The sequence below is a fragment of the Scyliorhinus canicula genome, chromosome 15 (genome assembly GCF_902713615.1).
Source record: "Scyliorhinus canicula chromosome 15, sScyCan1.1, whole genome shotgun sequence".
Lineage (NCBI taxonomy): Eukaryota > Metazoa > Chordata > Chondrichthyes > Carcharhiniformes > Scyliorhinidae > Scyliorhinus > Scyliorhinus canicula.
The window spans coordinates 78379913-78406444 of record NC_052160.1 but is presented as its reverse complement, the minus strand read 5'-3'; the positions used below and the strand labels follow the sequence as shown (position 1 = coordinate 78406444).

The 26532-nt window shown below is 47.2% G+C and overlaps 1 protein-coding gene across 1 annotated transcript in view; it reads left to right on the top strand.

The window, feature by feature from the left end:
- Positions 1-473: 473 nt before the first annotated feature.
- The window catches only part of LOC119978372 (lysine-specific demethylase 5B-like), a 425856-nt gene continuing 399797 nt past the window's right edge, over positions 474-26532 (top strand). The window contains exons 1-2 of the mRNA XM_038819962.1: positions 474-627; positions 20857-20953. Of these exons, the coding sequence (XP_038675890.1) occupies positions 586-627; positions 20857-20953 (139 nt within the window). The 5' untranslated portion in view covers positions 474-585. The remainder of the gene's footprint in view (positions 628-20856; positions 20954-26532) is intronic.

Sequence of the window (26532 nt, the reverse complement as noted above, 5' to 3'; positions counted from 1 at the left end):
AAGTCCCTAGTTGCCACATTGCGGTGCTTGTTCGGGTACACAGAGGGAGAATTCAGAATATCCAAATTACCTAACCTTTGGACTGTGGGAGGAAACGGGAGCACCCGGAGGAAACCCACGTAGATTCGGGGAGAACGTGCAGACTCCACACAGACAGTGACCCAAGCCAGCAATCGAACCTGGCACCCTGGCTCTGTGAAGTAATAGTGCTAACCCCTGTGCTGCTGTGCGGCCCCACTGCCTCGCTGTCAACTTTCTGCATTTTTGACTTCGAGAGATTCATAGTGTCTTTTCATATTCTGACGCTGAAATTGCGTCGCAAATGACTCTGCTGATCAAGCATTTTGCAAGAATAGGGCAGCTAGGGATGTCTACATACTTGATTAATTTTATATTTCCAAAAACATGGGAAAGCAAGACTTGAATTAAATTATTTGCTGGAAAATGTGGCAGTCGTTTTACAATTTGCATTAAGACCAGCTTTAATTTCAGTGTGTCCAAAAGCCAAGCCTGATCAACGATGAGAAAGATCAAGAGTACAAACCACATGATATTGTTCAACGACAATCTGTGCAAGGTTCAGAAATGAGCATACCGTCCCGAAGAGCGAAACGAATGAGATCAGAGGTGGGTACAATTCTGAAAATTATTGATTTGCATAGTAACAGTGCAAAATTAAGTTGTAACTGGTTGGTCACTCCATTTGTGTACAGGCTGTACAAATAAAATTGGTATAAGAAAGGGTAACCAGATTAATACTGGATTTAAGGTATGCCAACTGAGAGTTTGTTCAATGTTGTTTTACTAAAACACTCTTCAAAATAAATGTTCTTCTGTTTTACGGCATATTGTATCAAGCAGCACACAAATGGGTTCATTGTACTATTGTGGACTAACTGTTCTTTCAAATGCTCAGATCTGTTCATGCTTGGAATTGAGTTGCTTAATTTCTATGACAAATTCGAGTCAAATAAGTCAAGAAACTGGCATTCATATACACAAGCCTTTTCGCATGAGGTGCCACAGTTCAATGTTTTCCTTCGGATTGATGAACAAATTTTGGAAAGATGAAGTGAAATTTCTCTTGCAACTATCAAAACAATAAAAATGTGCATTTTCATGAACAAGCTAGTTTGTTAGCTTACTCATCGTTATATGGAACACTAATTTCGTGAGATATCTGGCATCGTAGCTGCAGCACCAAGGCGGTAAAGGTAAAATTGCCGTTGTCCCAGATGGCCATTGAGGGGGGAGAGCTGACTGGTGGAGGTTTAACCCGAGGACCACCACACTTCCGGCAAGGGGCAAAGTTTAGAAGGCGGACCTTCATGAATATCCTCAGTCGCTACAGGAATTGAACCAGCTGTCTAACCAACTGAGCTAAACCAGCCCCCATAAAGGTGGTTGGGAGTTCCTAAATGACCCAAAAGAGCTGAAGAAATTGCCCATCACACATGTGAACCACCTCTCATTTACCTATGCATGCACAACAGGCCTTCTGAGGACAGATCAGATCATGAACTCCCTTGTAGTAATCCACAGGAGGCAGGAGTTCCGTCACCACACCAATATTTATTTACAATAACAATATTACAGGAGCAGCTACAAACAGTGCTGCTAGCAGTCCAGTCAACTTGAGACTGCTCACAAAGCCTACACAGGTGATTATATGGGCCCCCTCAATGAGCTATCATTGAGGGAGCTCATACTCCAATTGGCCAACCAATAAAGCCAATTGGAGTTCATTACATCCCTCCCCCCAAGGTCCGAGGAATTCCTGCCAGCTGGCATTCCTCTGAGCTTCTTCCTGCTCATGTCTGGGTCTGTCACCTCTGTGTCGTCCGCCGGGTCATTCTCCGAAGTGGGTGGAGTGTACCTTATAGGTGCCCGTCTTTTCCTTGACGACCTCCTTGGAAGTTGTTCTTTCTCCTCCTCGGGGAGAGGTGTCGCGGCGGCCTCGTCGAGTGTGTCCATCACCGACTCTGATGACTGGATGACGGGGTCTGGAGAAATTGCTCGGGGCTGGGGTGTGGGTATCCTTTCCGTCTGGGCTATCCCAGCTTGAGGCGGTCCTGCTTCGCCTGCCTCCAGGTGTGGTTCCGCTGTCCATATTTGGTCTAGGTGTTTCTTCAGCACCGTACCTCCTATTGAAACCTCATAGGATATGGGCCCTGTTTGGGACTCTACCGTGCCTTTGACCCACGTTGGTCCATTCGCATAATTCTTGACCCAAACCGGTGCCCCCACCTGGAAATGTCTCTGCTGCCGACTATTATCATGCCCCCTGCGTTGGGCCTCCTGTTGTTTCTCCACTTTCCCTGTTAAATTTGGGAAAAGGAGACTCAGCCTCGTTCGCAGCCGCCCTCCCATTAAGAGTTCAGCTGGCGGTATGCCCGTTGTGGTGTGGTCCTGTAATCAAACAGTCAGCGGGAGAGCTTTGTGTCTATTGACGCTGCCGGCTGCTTCTTGAGTCCCGCTTTAAGTGTCTGGACCGCTCTCTCTGCCAGGCCGTTGTTCGCTGGATGGTAAGGGGCCGTTTTGATGTGACGGACTCCGTTTTCCTTCAGGAATTTTCCAAATTCCCCACTTGTGAATGCCGTTCCGTTGTCCGACACCAATACCTCCGGAAGTCCATGTGTTGCAAACGAGGCCCTGAGCTTTTCAATTGTCGATGCTGTGCTAGCCGTGTTTACCCGGTGGACGTCCAACCATTTGGAGTGGGCGTCCACTATCACCAAAAACATTGAGCCCATGAAAGGGCCGGCATGGTCAATATGCAGGCAGGTCCACGGTCTGCCTGGCCATTCCCACGGGTGCAATGGCGCCGCTGGTGGCACTCTTTGCCCCTGTTGGCACTCCTGGCACCGACGTACCAAGGCCGCTATGTCTGTCCAAACCTGGCCACCAAACGTAGCTACGAGCTAGCATCTTCATTTTAGACACCCCTGGGTGTCCGTGATGTAACTCAGTTAAGATTGCCTGACGGCCCCGAGCTGGGACGATTACCCGGGCTCCCCATAATAGGATACCGTCTTCAACGGTTATTTGGTCCCTTCTAGAACATAGAACATAGAACGATACAGCGCAGTACAGGCCCTTCGGCCCTCGATGTTGCACCGACATGGAAAAAAAATCTAAAGGCCATCTAACCTACACTATGCCCTTATCATCCATATGCTTATCCAATAAATTTTTAAATGCCCTCAATGTTGGCGAGTTCACTACTGTTGCAGGTAGGGCATTCCACGGCCTCACCACTCTTTGCGTAAAAAACCCACCTCTGACCTCTGTCCTATATCTATTACCCCTCAATTTAAGGCTATGTCCCCTCGTGCTAGCCACCTCCATCCGCGGGAGAAGGCTCTCGCTGTCCACCCTATCTAACCCTCTGATCATTTTGTATGCCTCTATTAAGTCACCTCTTAACCTTCTTCTCTCTAACGAAAACAACCTCAAGTCCATCAGCCTTTCCTCATAAGATTTTCCCTCCATACCAGGCAACATCCTGGTAAATCTCCTCTGCACCCGTTCCAAAGCTTCCACGTCCTTCCTATAATGAGGCGACCAGAACTGTACGCAATACTCCAAATGCGGCCGTACTAGAGTTTTGTACAACTGCAACATGACCTCATGGCTCCGGAACTCAATCCCTCTACCAATAAAGGCCAACACACCATAGGCCTTCTTCACAACCCTATCAACCTGGGTGGCAACTTTCAGGGATCTATGTACATGGACACCGAGATCCCTCTGCTCATCCACACTGCCAAGAATTTTACCATTAGCCAAATATTCCACATTTCTGTTATTCTTTCCAAAGTGAATCACCTCACACTTCTCCACATTAAACTCCATTTGCCACCTCTCAGCCCAGCTCTGCAGCTTATCTATGTCCCTCTGTAACCTGCAACATCCTTCCGCACTGTCTACAACTCCACCGACTTTAGTGTCGTCTGCAAATTTACTCACCCATCCTTCTGCGCCCTCCTCTAGGTCATTTATAAAAATGACAAACAGCAACGGCCCCAGAACAGATCCTTGTGGTACGCCACTCGTAACTGAACTCCATTCTGAACATTTCCCATCAACTACCACTCTCTGTCTTCTTTCAACTAGCCAATTTCTGATCCACATCTCTAAATCACCCTCAATCCCCAGCCTTCGTATTTTTTGCAATAGCCGACCGTGGGGAACCTTATCAAACGCTTTACTGAAATCCAAATACACCACATCAACTGCTCTACCCTCGTCTACCTGTTCAGTCACCTTCTCAAAGAACTCAATAAGGTTTGTGAGGCATGACCTACCCTTCACAAAACCATGCTGACTGTCCCTAATCATATTATTCCTATCTAGATGATTATAAATCGTATCTTTTATAATCCTCTCCAAGACTTTACCCACCACAGACGTTAGGCTCACCGGCCTATAGTTACCGGGGTTATCTCTACTCCCCTTCTTGAACAAAGGGACCACATTTGCTATCCTCCAGTCCTCTGGCACTATTCCTGTAGCCAATGATGACCTAAAAATCAAAGCCAAAGGCTCAGCAATCTCTTCCCTGGCTTCCCAGAGAATCCTAGGATAAATCCCATCCGGCCCCGGGGACTTATCTATTTTCACCTTGTCCAGAATTGCCAACACTTCTTCCCTACGCACCTCAATGCCATCTATTCTAATAGCCTGGGTCTCAGCATTCTCCTCCACAATATTATCTTTTTCTTGAGTGAATACTGACGAAAAGTATTCATTTAGTATCTCGCTTATCTCCTCAGCCTCCACACACAACTTCCCACCACTGTCCTTGACTGGCCCTACTCTTACCCTAGTCATTCTTTTATTCCTGACATACCTATAGAAAGCTTTTGGGTTTTCCTTGATCCTACCTGCCAAAGACTTCTCATGTCCCCTCCTTGCTCGTCTCAGCTCTCTCTTTAGATCCTTCCTCGCTTCCTTGTAACTATCAAGCGCCCCAACTGAAACTTCACGCCTCATCTTCACATAGGCCTCCTTCTTCCTCTTAACAAGAGATTCCACTTCTTTGGTAAACCACGGTTCCCTCGCTCGACCCCTTCCTCCCTGCCTGACTGGTACGTACTTATCAAGAACATGCAATAGCTGTTCCTTGAACAAGCTCCACATATCCAGTGTGCCCAACCCTTGCAGCCTACTTCTCCAACCAACACATCCTAAGTCATGTCTAATGGCATCATAATTGCCCTTCCCCCAGCTATAACTCTTGCTCTGCGGGGTATACTTATCCCTTTCCATCACTAACGTAAAGGTCACCGAATTGTGGTCACTGTCTCCAAAGTGTTCACCTACCTCCAGATCTAACACCTGGCCTGGTTCATTACCCAAAACCAAATCCAAAGTGGCCTCACCTCTTGTTGGCCTGTCAACATATTGTGTCAGAAAACCCTCCTGCACACATTGTACAAAGAACGACCCATCCAATGTACTCGAACTATATCTTTTCCAGTCAATATTAGGAAAGTTAAAGTCTCCCATAACAACTACCCTGTTACTTTCGCTCTTTTCCAGAATCATCTTCGCCATCCTTTCCTCTACATCTCTAGAACTATTAGGTGGCCTATAGAAAACTCCCAACAGGGTGACCTCTCCTTTCCTGTTTCTAACCTCAGCCCATACTACCTCGGAAGAAGAGTCCCCATCTTGCATCCTTTCTACCACCGTAATACTGTCCTTGACTAGCAGCGCCACACCTCCCCCTCTTTTGCCCCCTTCTCTGACCTTACTAAAGCACCTAAACCCCGGAACCTGCAACAACCATTCCTGTCCCTGCTCTATCCATGTCTCTGAAATGGCCACAACATCGAAGTCCCAGGTACCAACCCATGCTGCCAGTTCCCCTACCTTATTTCGTATACTCCTGGCATTGAAATAGACACACTTCAAACCACAGACCTGAACACTGCCGCCCTCCTGCGAAGTCAAAACTGTGCTCCTGACCTCTCTACTCTCAATCTCTCGCACCCCAAAACTACAATCCAGGTTCCCATGCCCCTGCTGAATTAGTTTAAACCCCCCCAAAGAGTACTAACAAATCTCCCCCCCAGGATATTGGTGCCCCTCAGGTTCAGATGTAGACCATCCTGTCTATAGAGGTCCCACCTTCCCCAGAAAGAGCCCCAGTTATCCAGAAATCTGAATCCCTCCCGCCTGCACCATCCCTGTAGCCACGTGTTTAATTGCTCTCTCTCCCTATTCCTCATCTCACTATCACGTGGCACGGGCAACAACCCAGAGATAACAACTCTGTTTGTTCTCGCTCTGAGCTTCCATCCTAGCTCTCTAAAGGCCTGCCTGACATCCTTGTCCCCTTTCCTACCTATGTCGTTAGTGCCAATGTGGACTACGACTTGGGGCTGCTCCCCCTCCCCCTTAAGGACCCGGAAAACACGATCCGAGACATCACGTACCCTTGCACCTGGGAGGCAACATACCAAACGTGAGTCTCTCTCGCTCCCACAAAATCTCCTATCTGTGCCCCTGACTATTGAGTCCCCAATTACTAATGTTCTACTCCTTTCCCCCCTTCCCTTCTGAGCAACAGGGACAGACTCCGTGCCAGAGGCCCGTACCCCATGGCTTACCCCTGGTAAGTCGTCCCCCCCACAAGTATCCAAAACGGTATACTTGTTACTCAGGGGAACGACCGCAGGGGGTCCCTGCACTGACTGCTTCTTCCCATTCCCTCTTACAGTTACCCACCTATCTCCAGTCTTCGGTGTAACTACTTCCCTGAAGCTCCTATCTATGACCCCCTCTGCCTCCCGAATGATCCGAAGTTCATCCAGCTCAAGCTCCAGGTCCCTAACACGGTTTTTGAGGAGCTGGAGTTGGGTGCACTTCCCACAGATGAAATCAGTAGGGACACTGACGGCGTCCCTCACCTCAAACATTCTGCAGGAGGAGCATTGTACTGCCTTCCCTGACATCACCTCTAGATTTAAAAAAAAAACAAGAAAAAGAAAAAGAAAGGAAGAGCTTATCTTCACGACAGGCCCCTGCTCCCGCTTCCCAACCACCGTGGGGTGGGGGGGTTGGTTAGAGGAGGAGGTAGGGTGGGAAACACTCACAAAGTGTTTCGGGTTTAACTGTCACTTGCCAACAGCCTCTCCACAAACCACCTTCAACTTAGGCTGACCGCACTGCACGTATGCAAATTCCCCCAGAACAGCTGATCAGTAGCTCTGCTCTGCTGCCCTCTGCTGGATGATTGCCTTCACTCAAACTCCTCGGGTCTACTTCGCAGATTCACCTTCAACTTAGGCTGACCGCACTGCACGTATGCAAATTCCCCCAGAACAGCTGATCAGTAGCTCTGCTCTGCTGCCCTCTGCTGGATCAGTATGGGTGCATCTGGGGCTCCACTGGTCTTTCCAGTTCCCCTGTTAGCAGTAAATGCTTCATCTTAGCTAAAACTGGGTCTTTTTGCGTCCACAACCGAATATGTTGTGCGTCTACTGGTAGGGTGTCCAAAAAATTGAGAGTCATTACTGTCTCCTCTACTTTTGGTATTTGCAGCGGAGTGTCCGGGAGGGGAAGTCTGCTCAAAGTATCTGCATGTGCTACTCGCGTTCCCGGTCTGTGCTCCAGAACGTATCTATATGCCGCCAGTAGCAACGCCCAGCGTTGGATTCGAGCTGATGCAATCGGGGTTATTGACTTGTCTTCTTTTTAATAACCCTAATAACGGCTTATAGTCCATCACTATGGTGAATTTCCGCCCGTACAGATACTGGTGAAATTTTTTTACTGCAAATATCACCGCCAGTCCTTCCTTCTCGATTTGGGCGTACTTCCTCTCAGCCATCGCCAAGGTCCTCGAAGCATAGGCTATTGGCCGTTCTTCCCCATTCCTACCTCTATGGGCTAAGACGGCTCCTACCCCGTCGGGGGATGCATCACAAGTGACCACCAACTCCTTCCTTGGATCATAATGCTCTAGGACATTTTCGGATGACAGCTGTTCCTTAATGTCCCTAAATGCTCGGTTTTGGCGGGTGGACCATTTCCATTCTTGCCCCTTTTTTAGTAAGGGGTTCTAGGATGGATGCCCTATTTTCAATAAATGTTCCATAATAGGTGGTGGGTCTTGCCCTTACTCTGTCTTCTAATGGATGTAAGCCTGACTCGTCTACTTTATATCCCATCCTCGTCGCCACTGTAGTAATCCACGGGAGGCAGGAGTTCCGTCACCACACCAATATTTATTTACAATAACGATATTACAGGAGCAGCTACAAACAGTGCTGCTAGCAGTCCATGCCAACTTAAGACTGCTCACAAAGTCTACACAGGTGATTATATGGGCCCCCTCAATGAGCTATCATTGAGGGAGCTCATACTCCAATTGGCCAACCAATAAAGCCAATTGGAGTTCATTACATCCCTTTTCGTCAGTATTCACTCAAGAAAAAGATAATATTGTGGAGGAGAATGCTGAGACCCAGGCTATTAAAATAAATGGCATTGAGGTGCGTAGGGAAGAAGTGGTGGCAATTCTGGACAAGGTGAAAATAGATAAGTCCCCGGGGCCTGATGGGATTTATCCTAGGATTCTCTGGGAAGCCAGGGAAGAGATTGCTGAGCCTTTGGCTTTGATTTTTAGGTCATCATTGGCTACAGGAATAGTGCCAGAGGACTGGAGGATAGCAAATGTGGTCCCTTTGTTTAAGAAGGGGAGTAGAGATAACCCCGGTAACTATAGGCCGGTGAGCCTAACGTCTGTGGTGGGTAAGGTCTTGGAGAGGATTATAAAAGATACGATTTATAATCATCTAGATAGGAATAATATGATTAGGGATAGTCAGCATGGTTTTGTGAAGGGTAGGTCATGCCTCACAAACCTTATCGAGTTCTTTGAGAAGGTGACTGAACAGGTAGACGAGGGTAGAGCAGTTGATGTGGTGTATATGGATTTCAGTAAAGCGTTTGATAAGGTTCCCCACGGTCGGCTATTGCAGAAAATACGGAGTCTGGGGATTGAGGGTGATTTAGAGATGTGGATCAGAAATTGGCTAGTTGAAAGAAGACAGAGAGTGGTAGTTGATGGGAAATGTTCAGAATGGAGTTCAGTTACGAGTGGCGTACCACAAGGATCTGTTCTGGGGCCGTTGCTGTTTGTCATTTTTATAAATGACCTAGAGGAGGGCGCAGAAGGAGGGGTGAGTAAATTTGCAGACGACACTAAAGTCGGTGGAGTTGTAGACAGTGCGGAAGGATGTTGCAGGTTACAGAGGGACATAGATAAGCTGCAGAGCTGGGCTGAGAGGTGGCAAATGGAGTTTAATGTGGAGAAGTGTGAGGTGATTCACTTTGGAAAGAATAACAGGAATGCGGAATATTTGGCTAATGGTAAAATTCTTGGTAGTGTGGATGAGCAGAGGGATCTCGGTGTCCATGTACATAGATCCCTGAAAGTTGCCACCCAGGTTGATAGGGTTGTGAAGAAGGCCTATGGTGTGTTGGCCTTTATAGGTAGAGGGATTGAGTTCCGGAGCCATGAGGTCATGTTGCAGTTGTACAAAACTCTAGTAGGCCGCATTTGGAGTATTGCGTACAGTTCTGGTCGCCTCATTATAGGAAGGACGTGGAAGCCTTGGAATAGGTGCAGAGGAGATTAACCAGGATGTTGCCTGGTATGGAGGGAAAATCTTATGAGGAAAGGCTGATGGACTTGAGGTTGTTTTCGTTAGAGAGAAGAAGGTTAAGAGGTGACTTAATGGAGGCATACAAAATGATCAGAGGGTTAGATAGGGTGGACAGCGAGAGCCTTCTCCCGCGGATGGAGGTGGCTAGCACGAGGGGACATAGCCTTAAATTGAGGGGTAATAGATATAGGACAGAGGTCAGAGGTGGGTTTTTTACGCAAAGAGTGGTGAGGCCGTGGAATGCCCTACCTGCAACAGTAGTGAACTCGCCAACATTGAGGGCATTAAAAAATTTATTGGATGATAAGGGCATAGTGTAGGTTAGATGGCCTTTAGTTTTTTTCCATGTCGGTGCAACATCGAGGGCCGAAGGGCCTGTACTGCGCTGTATCGTTCTATGTTAAGCACAGACTGAGACTCTGGAATTCCCTCCCTAAATCTCTCTGCTTTTAATCAGGCAAAAATAAATAAATGGTCACAGGAACCCAAACAGTGATAAATTGCATAGCATTAATGTGTTGAAACTGTGCTTTTGTTAAAATAATGACTTCTCCTTCATTCTTCCCACAGCAGTAGTCACTATTTTTGCACCATACATTCAGGCTTTCAAAGTTGTGCAAAAACAGGCTGCACTACTGTATTCTGCCACATTGAAATCAGTCTGAGGAAATTTAGATGCAGAGTGCATGGAAAAAGACAAGCATCCAGCTATCGACTGAATGCTTTTTTCAAACCACCATCAGTAAAACTTTGCCGAATGTCATGTGCAACAGAGCATCATTCATTTCATGAAAATGATATGGTGGCTTGAGATAAACACGCTGGAGGTGTATGGTGTAAACCAAAAGGGATTTATTATGGAAGACAAAGGCAAGCACAATATTGGCATGAGTAGTTATGTACAGGTGTTTACTCCCCCACTCCGGGGTTTACTCTGCCTGGACCCTGTGCTCCCCAACCCTGCGCTGGCATGCTATTGGCTGGGGCTCACGAGCGATTGGCTCAGGTGCTGTCACATGGTCCTGCGATCTGCCCCCTTCAAGGGACTGTGCTACCACATCTCCCCCCCCCCCCCCCCCCCTTTAAATTCATTAGCAAGATAACTACAATATGATATGATACACATTAAGGATAACAACATAAGGGAAAGAGAGTCAGTCCATGAAAGATTCTGGTGACCTTCTGATCTTACTGGATCTCCGCAACACGACAGCCTGTTTCTTCGCCACCTGGAACAGTTGAGACTTCTGAAGCAGGCAGCAGATTTCTGGTCTCTGCACCAACAACTGGACCAGCAAGATTACCATTCAGTGCAGGCACCACAAGCAAGGCAGCCACCTGAACACCTGACTCCTACAGTACGTGCACTGTCACCCTGCCGATTATATTGCGATCCATCCTGTCTGGACTAGGGGCCGCCAACCACCCACTTCTCAAGTGGTCCACACTTTTTAAGTGAGCGACCAACCAGTTTAACAACGGACTAAACAGGCCCTGTGAGGCTCATGGCAACCCCAGTGAACTCGAGGTGAAATTCCAGACCAAGATTAGGTCCCCTACCCGGAATAACCTGTACCCTTTCCTCGCTGAATGTTGATCCTTCTGGGAGGATCTCCACCCTCCCTGCCAAATTTGGAGCCACCAAGCCAAGGTGTGTCCCAAGACGACTACCCATCAGGGTGTTACAGAATCATTGAATTTACAGTGCAGAAGGAGGCCATTGGGCCCATCGAGTCTGCACCGGCCCGTAGAAAGAGCACCCTACTCAAGCCCACGCCTCCACCCTATCCCGGTATCCCAGTAACCTGACCGTATCTTTTGGACACTAAGGCAATTTAGCATGGCCAATCCACCTCTTTGGACTGTGGGAGGAAACCGGAGAACCCGGTGGAAACCCACCCAGATAAGGGGAGAAAGTGCAAACTCCACACAGACATATACCCGAGATTGGAATTGAACCCGAGACCCTGCAGCTGTGAGGCACCAGTGCTAGCCACTGTGCCACCGTGCTGTCCCATGTCCATCATAGAATGGTGCGTGGTGTTGTAGGACAGTTTAAAAAAAAAAAACAACAAAAAACTGGTAAGGCTAAGGCATAGCAGCCGATCTGATTGCCTGGCACATTAACTTTTTAGAAGTTCTGACAATCCTCTCAGATGGTATGGAGCAGTCCTGTGTGCTGGACCTCATTCTCCCTGAAAAAGCTTGCTGTTTGACCCCAGAGAAAAAGAGTACCATTATTCGAGATGATGGACCATGAGTGGCGGAAATGTGACCCAGGTGTGGAGTCCACCTATTGAACTGACAAACACTTGGAGTAGGCGTCAACCAGGATGCCTTGGCGAAGATTCTACGTAGTGTACATGGACCCTTATGTAATGTAGGGTGTTGACCATCGCTGACGAGGTTCTGGAGCCCATCTCTTGAACTGACAACCACTTGATTAGGCATCGACCAGGACTAAAATCATTCAGCCCAGGCAAGGTCCTGCGTAGTCTATAATGGACCCAGGTCCAGGGTTGGATGATGTCTGAAGGGGGGCGGGGGGGGGGGGCAATGACTACTGTGAGTGTCATAGGGTGTAGAGCTGCACCATGTCCTTGATAGTCTTATCAATGCCAGGCCACCATGTACCCGCGGGCATGCATCTTCATCTTAGTTTGTCACGGGTGGGCACTGTGCAACTCCTGGAGGTGGTGCTCCCTGGCCGGAGTTCCCCTCAAAATCATTCCGTCTTTACAAGTGAGTTAATCACGGTGTGGACAATAGGGCCTCATATTCTGATTTTTGCCATGATGCCAACCAGATTGAATCATCATCTGTTTATCTTCACCAGTGATCTGATTTCCAATGAAGAAGTAGTGGAGTTGTTCTATGTACTGACTCCAATCTTCAGGCCCCTGGACAAGCAGTTCCAATTTGCCTGTTATCGGCATTTTGACTCACTTGTCCTTTGAGTTACTGTCTTTCGACCTTTCAACAAAGCCATCCAGGATTTCACCCTTGGGACACCTTTTCTTCTCCTCCTTCCCCACCCCTAGCTACGGACAAAGTTTTTATCTCGTAGCCGATGTGGTGGCTCGAGATATAAGGATGCTTATGATGTAAACTAAAGGGGTTTATTATGGAAGACAGAGGCATGCACAATATTGGAGTAACTATGTACAGCTGCTGACTCCCCAGATCTGGGGTTTACTCTGGCCGACGCCTGTGCCCCCCAGCCCCTGCTGGGGCGCAATTGGCTGGGGTTCATGGGCTCCCAGGCTCAGACCCTGCACATGGGCCTGTGATCCTGTTCCTTGAAAGGGGCCGTGCTACCACAAATGTATCAATCCATGCCATGCATTTATTTTCATTGTATTATAGAAAAACACTTCCTGGAAGGCTCAAAGCTAAAGGCACTGCAACATCTGAATTTGTTACCCCTGCTCAATGACCCTTTCTGGAAAGATCATGGTCGAAGATAGGATTATACTTGGCAGCAAGATTCTTGACGGCTGAATGCTATGCCACCATTCACTGCTTGTATGCAATCATTGAGGAAACCATCAATTTCCTGACTTCTCACTCTCAACCAGACAGCACCCTCTCTCTTGCAACACATCTTTTTCCTCCCCTGCCCACCATGGCTGGCAGACTCTTCCTTGCAGCCTCTTCACCCCCGCCCCCACTGGGAACCAGTGATTGGAGGAGCAACTCCTTGCCGAATCTGTCCCTTCCACTTGTGTGTTTGAGCGGCACGGTAACACAGTGGTTAGGACTATTGTTTCATAGCGCCAGGGACCTGGGTTTGATTCCCGGATTGGGTCACTGTGCAGAGTCTGCACGTTCTCCCCATGTCTGCGTGGGTTTCCTCTGGGGTTACGGTTTCCCCCCTCAAGTCCTGAAAGATGTGCATGTTTGGTGAATTGAACATTCTGAATTCTCCCTTAGTGTGGCGACTGGGGGATTTTCACAGTAACTTCATTGCAGTGTAATGTAAGCCTACCTGTGACACTAATAAAGATTATTATATTCTGAATTCGCACGATTGTTTGTGGACCAGATCAAATACCTTGGCTGGCAGCTGGACTCTGGTCCGTGCTGGACAACCATGATCTTTCACAATCTCATGATAATCCAAAGCACTTTTAAACAAATTAAATAGCATGGCAGCTAATATACATCCAGCAAGGTCCACAAAAAACAGATAAGTGACTGCGAGAATTTGGCTGCTCTTCATGGAATCATAGAATTTACAGTGCAGAAGGAGGCCATTCAGCCCATCAGCCTGCACCAGTCCTTGGAAAGAACACTCTACAGAAGCTCATGCCTTCTCCCTATTCCCTTAACCCAGTAACCCTACCTAACCTTTTGAACACTAAGGAACACTTTTAGCATGGCCAATCCACCTAACCTGCACATCTTTTGACTGTGGGAGGAAACTGGAGCATCCGGAGGAATCCTACCCAGACACTGGGAGAAAGTGCAAACTCCACCCGACAAGGTTTGAACCTGTATCCCAGGAACTGTGAGGCAGCAGTGCCAACGTGCTGCAGTATGGTGACCATGAATGAACAAAATTTTTTTTGGAGGATGTTAAGAGTCCTCTGAGGCAAACATCTGTTGACCATCACCAAATGACAGTGGGAAGGTGTTGGTGAGCTGCCTTCTTGAACTATTGCAGACCACGTGGTGTAGGGTCTCTTAAAAGTGCTGTGGGGAGTTTCAGGTTTGTAACTGACTGGCAGTGAAGGAATCACAATTCTAGTTCCAAGTTGGGATGGTATTTGGCTTGGAGGCAACTTGTTCCCATGTGTCTGCTGCCATTATCGTTTTGAGCAATAGAGGTCGAGATTTGGGGATGAGGTGTAGGATCACATGAGCTGCTTTGTGCTGGATTCTGTCAAACTTACTGAGTGGTGTTGGAGTTTCATTTATCACGTGTTACACCATAGGCTAGCGCGCGATCAAGTCCAGCCCCGGAGTCCCAACACAAGTGAATTAGCCAATCATTCGAATGAGGTTTTCAGAATCTGGCCCCTTGACTGCTCAATAAGATATAGCCACCAGGTTTGCAAGTTGAACACACAAGTTGAAATATGCAGTAATTTTAACAGAAACCGGCCAACTAATTGACTACCTCCCCTTTTTACCGTCCTCTACCCAAACACAGACAAGACAGACACACACGGGGAGGGAAAAGGGTGAAAATAATTAGGGGATTAATATGAAATGAAAGACCTTTTTTTTAAAATTTAGATTTCCCAATTCATTTTTTCCAATTAAGGGGCAATTTTAGTGTGGCCAATCCACCTACCCTGCACATCTTTGGGTTGTGGGGCGAAACTCATGCAAACACAGGGAGAATGTACAAACTCCACATGGACAGTGACCCAGGGCCGGGATCGAACCTGGGACCTCGGCGGCATGAGGCAGCAGTGCTAACCACTGCGCCACCGCGCTGTCCCTATATGAAATTAAAGATGAATGTTCTTCTGATGTAGTCATTGCAGCAGGTTGTCCTCCCTTGGTGCTTTGGGATCAAAGCCACCGGTGTAGTGTGAAGAGATGATCTTCTGGCAGCAACATTCAGTCAGAATTCCGATACAATGGAACTTGCTCTGGTGTGGCACTTTAACTTTTATTAACTTTGGCGTTCATTCAAAGGAACAACCTCGGTCTGTTTAATACTTTATCGTTTCCAACTCCACCAGAATGATACAACAGCTTTACTGAAATAATACAATTCCCCACACAAGATCTCAAAATGTTTTTAAACATCTGAACTCTGCCTGCAGCTGGTAGTTTTACTTTGGTTTCCTTGCCGTTTAGTCTGGCTGTGCAGAGAGAGGGGTTTTTACCTCGGATCTTTAGAAATAATCCATTAGATGAAAGAGAGAGGGTCAGACTGCCTCCTTCCAGGCTTCCAAACCAAAAACGAAAGTAAAAGAGAAAACAGTCACACAGTGGAAGGAATATTCCAAAAAAATCCTGACCAATTAGCAGGGGCTAGTGACGAGGGCTGGACATTTGAGCCAGTCCATTGGCTAACAGCCAAGTCCATCAAAGTGTGTCAGCACTGGTCTCCCTGTAATTGGCTAGGGTGAAATGTAAATAACATCTTGAAACCTGCCTTGCCTTCGGGTCACAGGTCGATGTTCAGTTTGAACCAGCCACAATTCATTAACTGTCCATGTACGAAATTTGTAATCGCAAAACAACAAAAATTAAAAGGAGAAAAAGGGAACAGACGAGGATTAAACGGGAGGATCCTTACACAAGGCAACTGTATTCCATCACATCTTGACCTGCGCCTACAGTGGTGCAGAAACTTTGTGGAGTCGGGGTGAGTTACTTATTGCAGAATTCCTAGCCTCTTCTAGCCATAATACTTTTATGGCTGATCCACACAAGATTTCTGTTCAATGCTAATTGCAAGATGGTGGGGGATTAGGTGATGGTAGTGTGATTGAATGTCAAGGGACGATGATTGGATTATCTCTTGTTGGAGGGGCACATTGCCTGGCACTTGTGTAGTGTGAATGTTACTAGGCTCTAGTCTAGTTCTTGCTCTATATTGGTTACTTCTGTATCTGTGTCGAGTGGTACTGAACGTTGTGCATTCAACAATGCACATGCCCATTTCTGACCTTGTGATGGAAAGTCATTGGTGAAGCAGCTGAGGATGGTTGGGCATTGGACACTACCGTAAGGAGCTCCTGCAATGATCCCCTGGGACCCCCCCCCCCCCCCCCCCCCCCCCCCACCCCACCCCACCCCCTATCAATTCCATTTAGTCCAGTTTTGCTGGGACTCCGTAATGCTGCACTCAGTCAAATGCTGCCTTAATATCCAAAAATCCTCCCCCAAAAATCACCTTTGGAGTTCAGCTCTTTTTGTTGTCCCATGTTTTAATCAGGGCTGAGATCTTAATAATCGCTTATTGGCACAAGTAGGCTTCAATGAAGTTCAATGAAGAATAGCCCCTAGTCGCCACATTCTGGCGCCTGTTCGGGGAGGCCAGTATGGGAATTGAATCCACGCTGCTGGTATTGTTCTGCATTACAAGCCAGCTGTTTAGTGCACTGTGCCAAACCAGTATGTTCCCAGCGAACCCGCAAGGGGAAAGGGAGGTACTGGTGGGACTGCCGTTTAAACAAGCCCGACACAAATTCCGCTACCTGGGGATCCAAATCGCTCATGACTGGACGGGGATCCACAAATGGAACCTGCCCAGTCTGATAGAGGAAGTCAAAAAGGACCTGCAGAGGTGGAACACACTCCCACTCTCCCTGGCAGGGACAGGACAGACGATCAAAATGGATGTACTGCCCAGATACCTCCTTCCTACTCCAATCCAACCCGATCTATATCCCCAAGGCCTTTTTCAACGCAGTGGACAAATTAATCATGGCATTTGTATGGGGGGGGGGGGGGGGGGGGGAAGAATGCTGGGATCACAAAGAAGGCCCTACAGAAAACAAAATCCAGGGGAGGCTAGCCCTCCCAAGCCTACAATTCTACCAATGGGCAGCGACGGTGGATAGAATGATGGGATGGATAAAGGAGCCAGAGACTGTGTGTGTGTGCATGCGGGGGAGGTGTCCTGCAAGGGGACCTCCCTCTGGGTTCTCGCCATGGCGGCACGCCCATCCCTGCCCAAGAAACAGTCCAGCAGCCCAGCGGTGATAGCTCACAATGAAGTTGCTGCGAAAAAACCCAAGTTGCCACATTCCAGCGCCTGTTCGGGTACACAGAGGGAGAATTTAGAATGTCCAATTCACCTAACAGCACATCTTTCTGGACTTGTGGGAGTAAATTGGAGTACTGGAGGAAACCCACGTAGACACTGAGAACGTAGGGAATAATACTTAAAAAAATTATAATAGCATGCAGCAAGGTATCCTTTTGAAAAAAAGTTTGAATACCCAATTCTTTTTTTCCAATTAAGGGGCAATTTAGAGTGGCCAATCCACCTACCCGGCACATCTTTGGGTTTTGGGGATGAGACCCATGCCAACAATGTGTGCAAACTCCACATGGACAATGACCCAGGGCTGGGATCAAACCCTGGTCTTTGGTGCCGTGAGGCAGCAGTGTCGAACCACTGCAGCACCGGCAGCATGGTTTCCTGATAACAGGGTAACTCTAGTAACTTGACAACATCCAGTTGAAGCATGACATCTACCCTTTTGTATTCTAGTTCTCTTGGTATAAAGACTAGCATTCCATTAGTCTTTTTGATTATTTCCTGAACCTGTTGTTATGACATCTTGGGCAAGTGCACGGTCAATTCCAGCCCCACTTGACTGGAGTCGCAACACAAATTAATTATCCAATAATTCTTAGAAAATACCAAAAGTTGGCCCCTGGCTTGCCCAATAATTAGTCACCAAGCTTGTAAGTTGGAACACAATTACTGTTTGTTTATAACCACAACTATAATGAAATATGCAGCAAGTACACCTGGTTAACCATGATCTAATTCCCCACTTTAATTGCCCCCACCGTCTGTGTGTGATATATGTATATGCACACATAAGAATCATAGAATTTACAGTGAAGAAGGACCCTCCCCAAGACCACACCTCCACCCTATCCCCGTTACCCAGTAACCCCACCTAAACATTTTGGACACCAAGGGCAATTTAGCATGGCCAATCCACCTAACCTGCACAACTTAGGATTGTGAGAGCAAACCGTAGCACCCGGAGAAACCCATGCAGACACGGGGAGAACGGACAGACTCCGCACAGATAGTGACCCAAGCCGGGAATTGAACCTTGGACCCTGGAGCTATGAAGACAACAGAGGGGAAGAAAGGGGTAAAAATCATAAGTAAAAGGGAAAAATAGTCTTTGTTTCAGATGGCGGTTTTCAACACCTTTCTTCTCTTCAAACTTTGCTTTCAGTTTGAGGTATTTTCGTACTGTATATTCATTCAGGTCTCTGTAGTATCAGAAATACAACACTCCCAGCCTTTCTGGAGAGAGCAAGCAGGTCGTTGCCTTTGTTTGCAGCCTGTAATGGTTTCCCTGTAGATTTCGTCATTTAGGTTCTCTGCAGCTTCAGTAATACAGCACTCACAGCCTCCCTGGAGAGAGAGAGAAAGCATGTCCTTGTCTTTGTGCGAGTTCTCTGAATCAATTCCACTGGGATAAGATCCGATCAGTACAAATTACCAGGCAGAGTACAGTCTTTTTGCCAATTCATGAATTCTGAATTCCTTACTCCTCATGTCCAATGATCATCCATGATCAAAAATGATAAAAGCAAAATAAAATAAAGTGGCAATAAGGCAATAAACAGGAAGAACCCTAACATTGTTCATGATAATTTAATGACCCAGTGTCGTTTTGGTTCTCCAACTTTTCACCATTTGGATAACCTCTCATTTGCCTACAGTGAACTCTATTTGCACAGTTTGCCCTTTCACTCAATCTAATAATACCTTTTTATGATATACTTCCATCTACACTGCTTACTGTTGTCAGCAAATTTTAATATGTGACTTTCTATCCCACCAAAGTTTATTATTTCTATATTTTGGAATATAGTAATGTTAGTAATTAAGTTGTAACTATAGAGATTTGAAATGGAACATCAGTTGTGAATATATTTATTTATTCTTTCACTGGATGTGAGCGTCACCGGAAAGGCCAACATTTGGTGCTCATCCCCAATTGCCCTTGAAGTTAGTGGTGAGCTGCTGCCTTGAACCATTACAATCCATGTGGTGTAGATATACGCACTGTGCTGTTGATCCAATGAATCTCTACATGCAGAAGGAAGCCATTCGGCCCATCAAGTCTGCACTGATCCTCCGAAAGAGCACTCGATCTAGCCCCACACCCCCACCCTAACCCAGTAATCCCATGCATTGAGCATGGCCAATCTCCGTAACCCTGCGCCTTGAGCATGGTCAATCCACCTAACCTGCACATCAGACTGCGAGGGGAAACCGGAGCATATGGAGGAGACCCATGCAGACTGCAGACATGGGGAGAATGTGCTTGCTCCAGTCATCCAAGGCTGGAATTGAACCCAGGTCCCTGGAGTAGTGAGGCAGCAGTGCTAACTACTGTGCTACCATACTGTCCGTTAACAAGGCATGTGATGAATAGCAATTTTAAATTAATACGAATTTGGTGCATTAAGGGTTAAATGCCTGCATTAGTGTATATGACTGCTGCAGTAGTGTTCTTAAAAATCCTGATTTGCAGGATTTTTGGGGCCCGAAGTGCATTTGAAGCATCCTAAAAGTTTGGGATAATGAACTTTTATTTAGATTAAGGGTTCCCTGCTGGGGAGGTAATTAGTGTGTTTAATTTAGTAAGATGCCGTTAATGGGAGGAGCCAAGGGCTGAAGCAGTCGGGTGTTGAGGTTCAGAGTTAGTCTGTGGCTGGTCTGAGTTAGTCTGAGAATCAGTTTCTGAAGAAATACAGCCAGAGATTCTGCATTGTTCTGACATGTTTCAGGTCAAGGACATCACTTTACGGCAAGTATTCCTAAGTTTTCCTGCTAACTGCATTTAAAAATGAATTGTAACCAGAGATGGTTCTGTTGCTTGAGTAGAAGTAAAGATAGCAGGTGAATTATTGTGTGACTGTATTGATTAGCATTGTTTAAGGGGTATGTAAGGGATATGGGCCAAAGGAAAGTGTATAGAGTTAGGTCACAGATCAGCCATGATCGCATTGAATAGCGGGAATAGCCTACTCATGTTCCAATATTCCTGGAAACACAAGTAAACTTAAACTTAAATAAAGACGATTACAAGAGTGACTTGAGAAGTAGTGGCAGACAGTAAAGGAGATATTTCATAATTCTCAACAAAGAGACAGAACTTAGGGCAGGAGGTTTCGAGGGGATGTGAGGAAAACCCTTTTACCCAGAGGATCGTGGGAGGTTGGAATTCAATGCCTGAAAGGGTGGTGGGGGCAGAGAACCTCCTAGCATTTAACGATTTAGATGTGTATTTGCGATCCCAGGGCATACAAGGCTGTGGGCCAAGTGCTGGCAAATGGAATTAGAATGGTTATGTGGTTCTGTTTAACTGGTGCAGACGCGATGAGCCAAAGGGCCTTTTCTGTGCTGTATGATTCTATGATTACTCTATGATTGTTGTCCACCAATATTTTAATTGAGACTGAACAAGATATCTGAATTATTGTTTTATCTGTTAATTTATAGGTGGAATGTGTCAAGACAGAGGTCAGTGAGATAATTGAGGTTCATGCTCATGACTTGCGTCCAAAGACGAGGAGTGGATCGATGAAATGTGAAAGTGGTACGAATAAACTATTCTTCTTCAGTTCTCTACCCAAAGGCAGGACCTTGGCTATTATTTGTCAAACTACAGCAGAGTGCTGTGATATTTTTCTTTTAAACTACGGGTACGGTCTATGTCAGCTGAAACAGGGATTGAATCCCAGGCTGTTGGTATTAATCTGACCCAAATGTTAGCTGTCTAGCTAACTGACAATATCATGCATCTTTTATTGTCGCCCAACTTGCTCATAATTTCATGTTTTATTTTCAGTGTTGGAAGCACTGGATAATGAAATTAAATGAAGATCGCTTATTGTCACAAGTTGGCTTCAAATGAAGTTACTGTGAAAAGCCCCTAGTCGCCACATTCCGGCGCCTGTTCGGGGAGGCTGGTACGGGAATTGAACTGTGCTGCTGGCCTGCCTTGGTCTGCTTTAAAAGCCAGCTCTTCAGCCCTGTGCTAAACCAGCCCCATAGAGGTTGTAAGGATAAGCTGGGCCATTACAAACCAGTCAACCTAACTTTGGTGGTGGGGAATACATAGATACATAGAAGATAGGAGCACGAGGAGGCCTTTTGGACCTTTGAGCCTGCTCCGCCATTCATCACGACCCTGACTGATCATCCAACTCAATAGCCTAATCCTGCTTTCTCCCCATAGCCTTTGATCCTTTTCTTCCCAAGTGCTATATCCAGCCGCCTCTGATGATGATGTGGGGAAGGGGTACAACTCTAAAGGGCAGAGAGACCTGAGTGTAGTATATGCATAAGTCATTAAAGGTGGCAGGACAGGTGGGGAGACCAGTTAGTTAATTAAGCATACATAGCATCCTAGGTGTTAATAATGGAGCCACCGAGTAGGAACATAGAAAATAGGAGCAGGAGGATGCTATTCGGACCTATGAGCCTGCTCCGCTATTCATTATGATCATGGCTGTTCATCCAACTCAATAGCTTAATCCTGCCTCAAGTACTAAATCTAACTGCTGCTTAAAAACATACATTGTTTTGGCCTCAATTGCTTTCTGTGGTAGCGAATTCCACAGATCGACGGCACTCTGGGTAAAGACACTTCTCCTATTCTCAACTCTAAATGGTCTACCTCGTATCCTCAGATTGTTATGCCCGGTTCTGGACACCCCCACCATTGGACCTACCCTGTCTAGTCCTGTTGGAATTTTATAGGTTTCTATTAGATCCCCCCTCATTCTTCTTAACTCCAGCGAATACAGTCCTAACTGACTCAATCTCTCTTCATCCGTCAGTTGTGCCATCCCAGGAATCAATCTGATAAACCTTCTCTGCACTCCGTCTATAGCAAGAACATCCTTCCTCAGATAAGGAGACCAAAACTGCACACAATATTCCAGGTGTGGCCTCACAAGGCCCAGTATAATTGCAGTAAGACATTTTTGCTCTTGTACTCAAATCCTCTCGTTATGAAGTCCAATATACCATTTACAAGAGCAAGGAGGTTATGCTGAACTTGCCTCGGGCATCAGTTAGACCTTGGCTGGATATAGTGTACAGTTCTGAGTGCCGCACTTCTGGAAGGATGTGAACGCAGTGGAGAGAGTGCAGAAGAGGGTTACAGGAATCCAGGGATAGCTTGAAGAGGTTGAGACTGTTCTTGGAGAGAAGAAGGCTAAGAGGAGATCTGATAGAGTAGCTCAAAATCATGAGGATGTTGGACAGAATAGACGGGAAAAATTGTTCCCACTCGCAAAAGTATCGAGAATGAGAGGGCACAGATTTAAAATAATTTTCAAAAGAAGTAAGTGTGATGTGAGAAAATACTTCACACAGCAAGAGGTTCGAGTCTGGAATGCACTGCCTGGAAGTATGGTGGAAGCAGGATCAATTAAGACATTCAAGAGGGCATTAGATGATAATTTGAATAGAATCCCAGAAGCATTATGAGATAAATTTGACACCAAACCACAGATCTTGGGTCAAATAGATAAGTTCTGAAGTGGTTTGAAGTGGAGCAAAAAGGTGGGGAGGTGGAAGGAATTGCTGAGTTTAAGATGTGGCCAGCTGAAGACAGTTGATGACACAGCTGACAATGATGGAATGAGGTTGTGCAGGAAGCTATAATTTAAGAGGGCAATCGCATCCGGATTTTGGCGTCGGCTAACTGAGAATCCCACCCCCTGTGTTCCATTCTCCCCCCCCCCCCCCCAATACTATCCACTTCCACAGTCCTGAACTCCTTAAAGCGATGGCCAAAGGTTCTATCGCCAATGCAAATAGCAGTGGGGGGCATAAGACATCCCTGCCTGGTACCCCGGTGCAGAGCAAGGTACCCCGAGCTCATATTATTTGTGTGGGCACTTGCCATTGGTTCCCTATATAGTAGCTTTACCCATTCCGTAAATCTCGGCCCAATCCCTAATCACTAGGACCGCCATCCAGTACCCCCACCAGGTACCCCCACTCTACCCGATGGAACGCCTTTTCCACATCGAGCGCCACAACCAAACCGTCTCCTTTCCCTTGACCGGCATCATGATTACATTTAATAACCTCCTGATATTCGAAAATAGCTGCCTTCCTTTCACAAACCCTGTGTGGTCTTCCCCTATCACCTTCGGAAGCACCCCTCCAACCTCGCGACCAGTGACTTGGTGTCGACATTCAGTAGCGATATAGACCTATACGACCCACACTTGATGAAGGTGTGGAGGACCAATGGGGTCCTTGTCTTTTCTTAACAGCAGGGAGATCAAAGCCTGTCCCAAAGTTTGTGGTAGCGCTCCCTTCCCTCCTCAAACATACACACCATCAGCGGTGCCAATTTGTCTTTGAACTTCTTGTTACACTCTACTGGGAATCCATCTGGCCCTGCCACCTTCCTGAATTGCATGTTCCCAATTGCCTCCTTTACGTCTTGTTGATAAATCTTAAGTTTAAGGAGTGATGGTTGAGGGCTGACCCGGAAAACTGTGGAATAGTAGAATGTGGAGGTAACAAATGTGTGGATGAAGCTTTTGGAAGATGGGCTGAGGCAAGGGTGGAAACAGGTGATGTTCTCAGTGGGCTAGACAGCTGGTTTGCAATGCAGAACAAGGCCAGCAGCGCGGGTTCAATTCCCGTACCGGTCTCCCCGAACAGGCGCCGGAATGTGGTGACTAGGGGGCTTTTCACAGTAACTATTATTATTATTATTATTATTATTATTATTATTATAATTATAATAGAGGTGGAAGTAGTCTTACTGATGGAGAGGATGTGGAAGTTGGAAGCTGAGTTTGGTCAAATGGGATGCACAGTTTTGGTCCAGCTTCAGTTTGGCTGTAACCCAATTTAAACTTCTTTTTAAAAAAATGTATTTTATTCCAAACATATTCAAAAGTACGAAAACATGTATCAAAAACCATTATCAACACACCCATAGTTCACAGTCCGTGCAAACATTTCCTCCCCCCCCCCCCCCCCCCCCCCCCCCCCCGGTCCGTCCATCCGCCCGCCCCCACGACAAACAATTCCTCAAACATTAACCGTCCCCACCGTGTCTCAAAGCCCTTTGCTGATTCCCTCAACTCGAACATGATCGTTTGCAGCCGGAGGAAATCGTACAGGTTCCCCAGTCAGGCTGCCACCTCCCATAGTGTTGCCGATTGTCAATCCAACAATACCCTTTACTGTGCAATAAGCGAGGCGAAGGCCATCACATGGCCCTCCTTCGTTCTACCAGCACCGGCATTTCCGATTCCTCCCAAAATCGCCACCATTAGGTCTGGCCCGACCTCTACCCCCACAATCTTTGATAGTGTCCCGAAAACCCCCTCCTAGTATTTCCCCAACTTCTCGGAGTCCCGCCCCAGAACATATGAATGTGACTTGCTGGCCCTCGACCACATTTCTCACATTCGTCCGCCACCCCCTGGAAGAACACACTCATCCTCGCCCGAGGCATGGTAGTACACTGCTTAGCAGTTCTGGGTCCCAGGTGAGATTCCTGGCTTAGGACACTTGTCTGACCAGAGTCTGCATGTTCTCCCCGTGTCTGCGTGGGTTTCCTCCCACAGTCCAAAGATGTGCAGGTCAGGTGGATTGGCCATGCTAAATTGCCCTTATGTCCAAAAACGCTTAGGTGGGTTTACGGGGTGCTCTTTTTGGGGGCCTGTGCAGACTCCATGGGTGGCCTCCTTCTGCACTGTGTACTCTATGAGTCATATGTACCGCCTTAAATTGAATCAAATTCATCCTCGCTCACCAGGAGGTGGAATTTATCCTATGCATCGCCTCACTCCACACTCCAACCTAACATCTCCCCCTCCATTTATTTTAATCCTCACCACCTGTGCTTCCCCTGCCATCCATATTCATCAACAATCATGCTCTCCCCTACCCCATTAAGGAGCAGCAACCACTCCAACATGCTATACTCCGGCAGCTTGGGAAACCCTCTCCATTCCTTCTACGCAAAGTCCCTCACTTGCATATACCTCGACTCACTTCCCTTCGGCAGCTCCACCCCCTCCCTCAGCTCTTCCAAAGCTGTAAACCTCGCCTCCAGGTGCAAATCTCTCCCCTCTACCAGCCCCACCTCCCTCTACTTCCTATACATGCCAACTTAAACCCATGGTTTAAGGAGTGACACAACGGTGTCAGCCCCAACATTGCCTCCATCCTAAAGTGTCTCCTCAACTGGTTCCACACCCTAATTGTGGACTGCACCACTGGGTTCACCGTGTACTTCCCCGGCGCCAGCGGAAGCGACCCCGTCACCATGGCCATCAGATTGGGCCCTCTATAGTACTCCATCTCCATCCTAACCCATGTTAACCCCTCTCCTTCCCACCACCATCTCACATTCTCCGCATTCGCAGCCCAGTAGTTATGCAGCAGGTTTGGTAGTGCCAACCCCCTTTCTGCTTCTGTTCAGGGCCTTCTTTATCCAAGGTACCTTCCCCACTCATATAAACTCTGAAATCACTGCGTCCAGTTTCCCAAAAAAGGCCTTCGGGATTAAGATCAAGAGGGTCTGGAATACAACCAGGAACCTTGGCAGAAGGTTCATTAAACCACCTGGACTACCCCTGCCAGTGTCAGATGTAACATATCCCATCTCCTAAAATCCTCCCGAACCACCTCCACCAACGTTTTCAGGTTACACTTGTGCATCATCGACCACTCCCCTGTCACCTGGACCCCCAGATTCCTGAACCTGCCCCTGGCTACCCTAAATGGCAACGCCCCTAGATTGGCTCACCCACACGTCGCCTTCACCGGAAACAACTTATTCTTTCCAACTTTCAGCTTATAACCCGAGAAGGCCCCGAACCTCTCCAGTATGTCCATAATTCTCCCCATACTCTCCGGGTCCGACACGAACAGCAGCAAGTCGTCTGCGTATAGCGACACCTGGTGTTGCCTACTCCCTCCAAAGTCCCCTGCCACTCTACTTAGCCCCTAAAAGGGTCATCACCAAGGCCTACATCGCCAGCGCAAATAACAGCGGTGACAACGGACACCCGGCCTTGATCCCCTGTGCAACCCGAAACTCCCATCAACTCATCTCATTTGTCTGTACACTCGCCACCAGGGCCACATACAACAGATGCACCCACGCCACAAACTTTGGGGCAAACC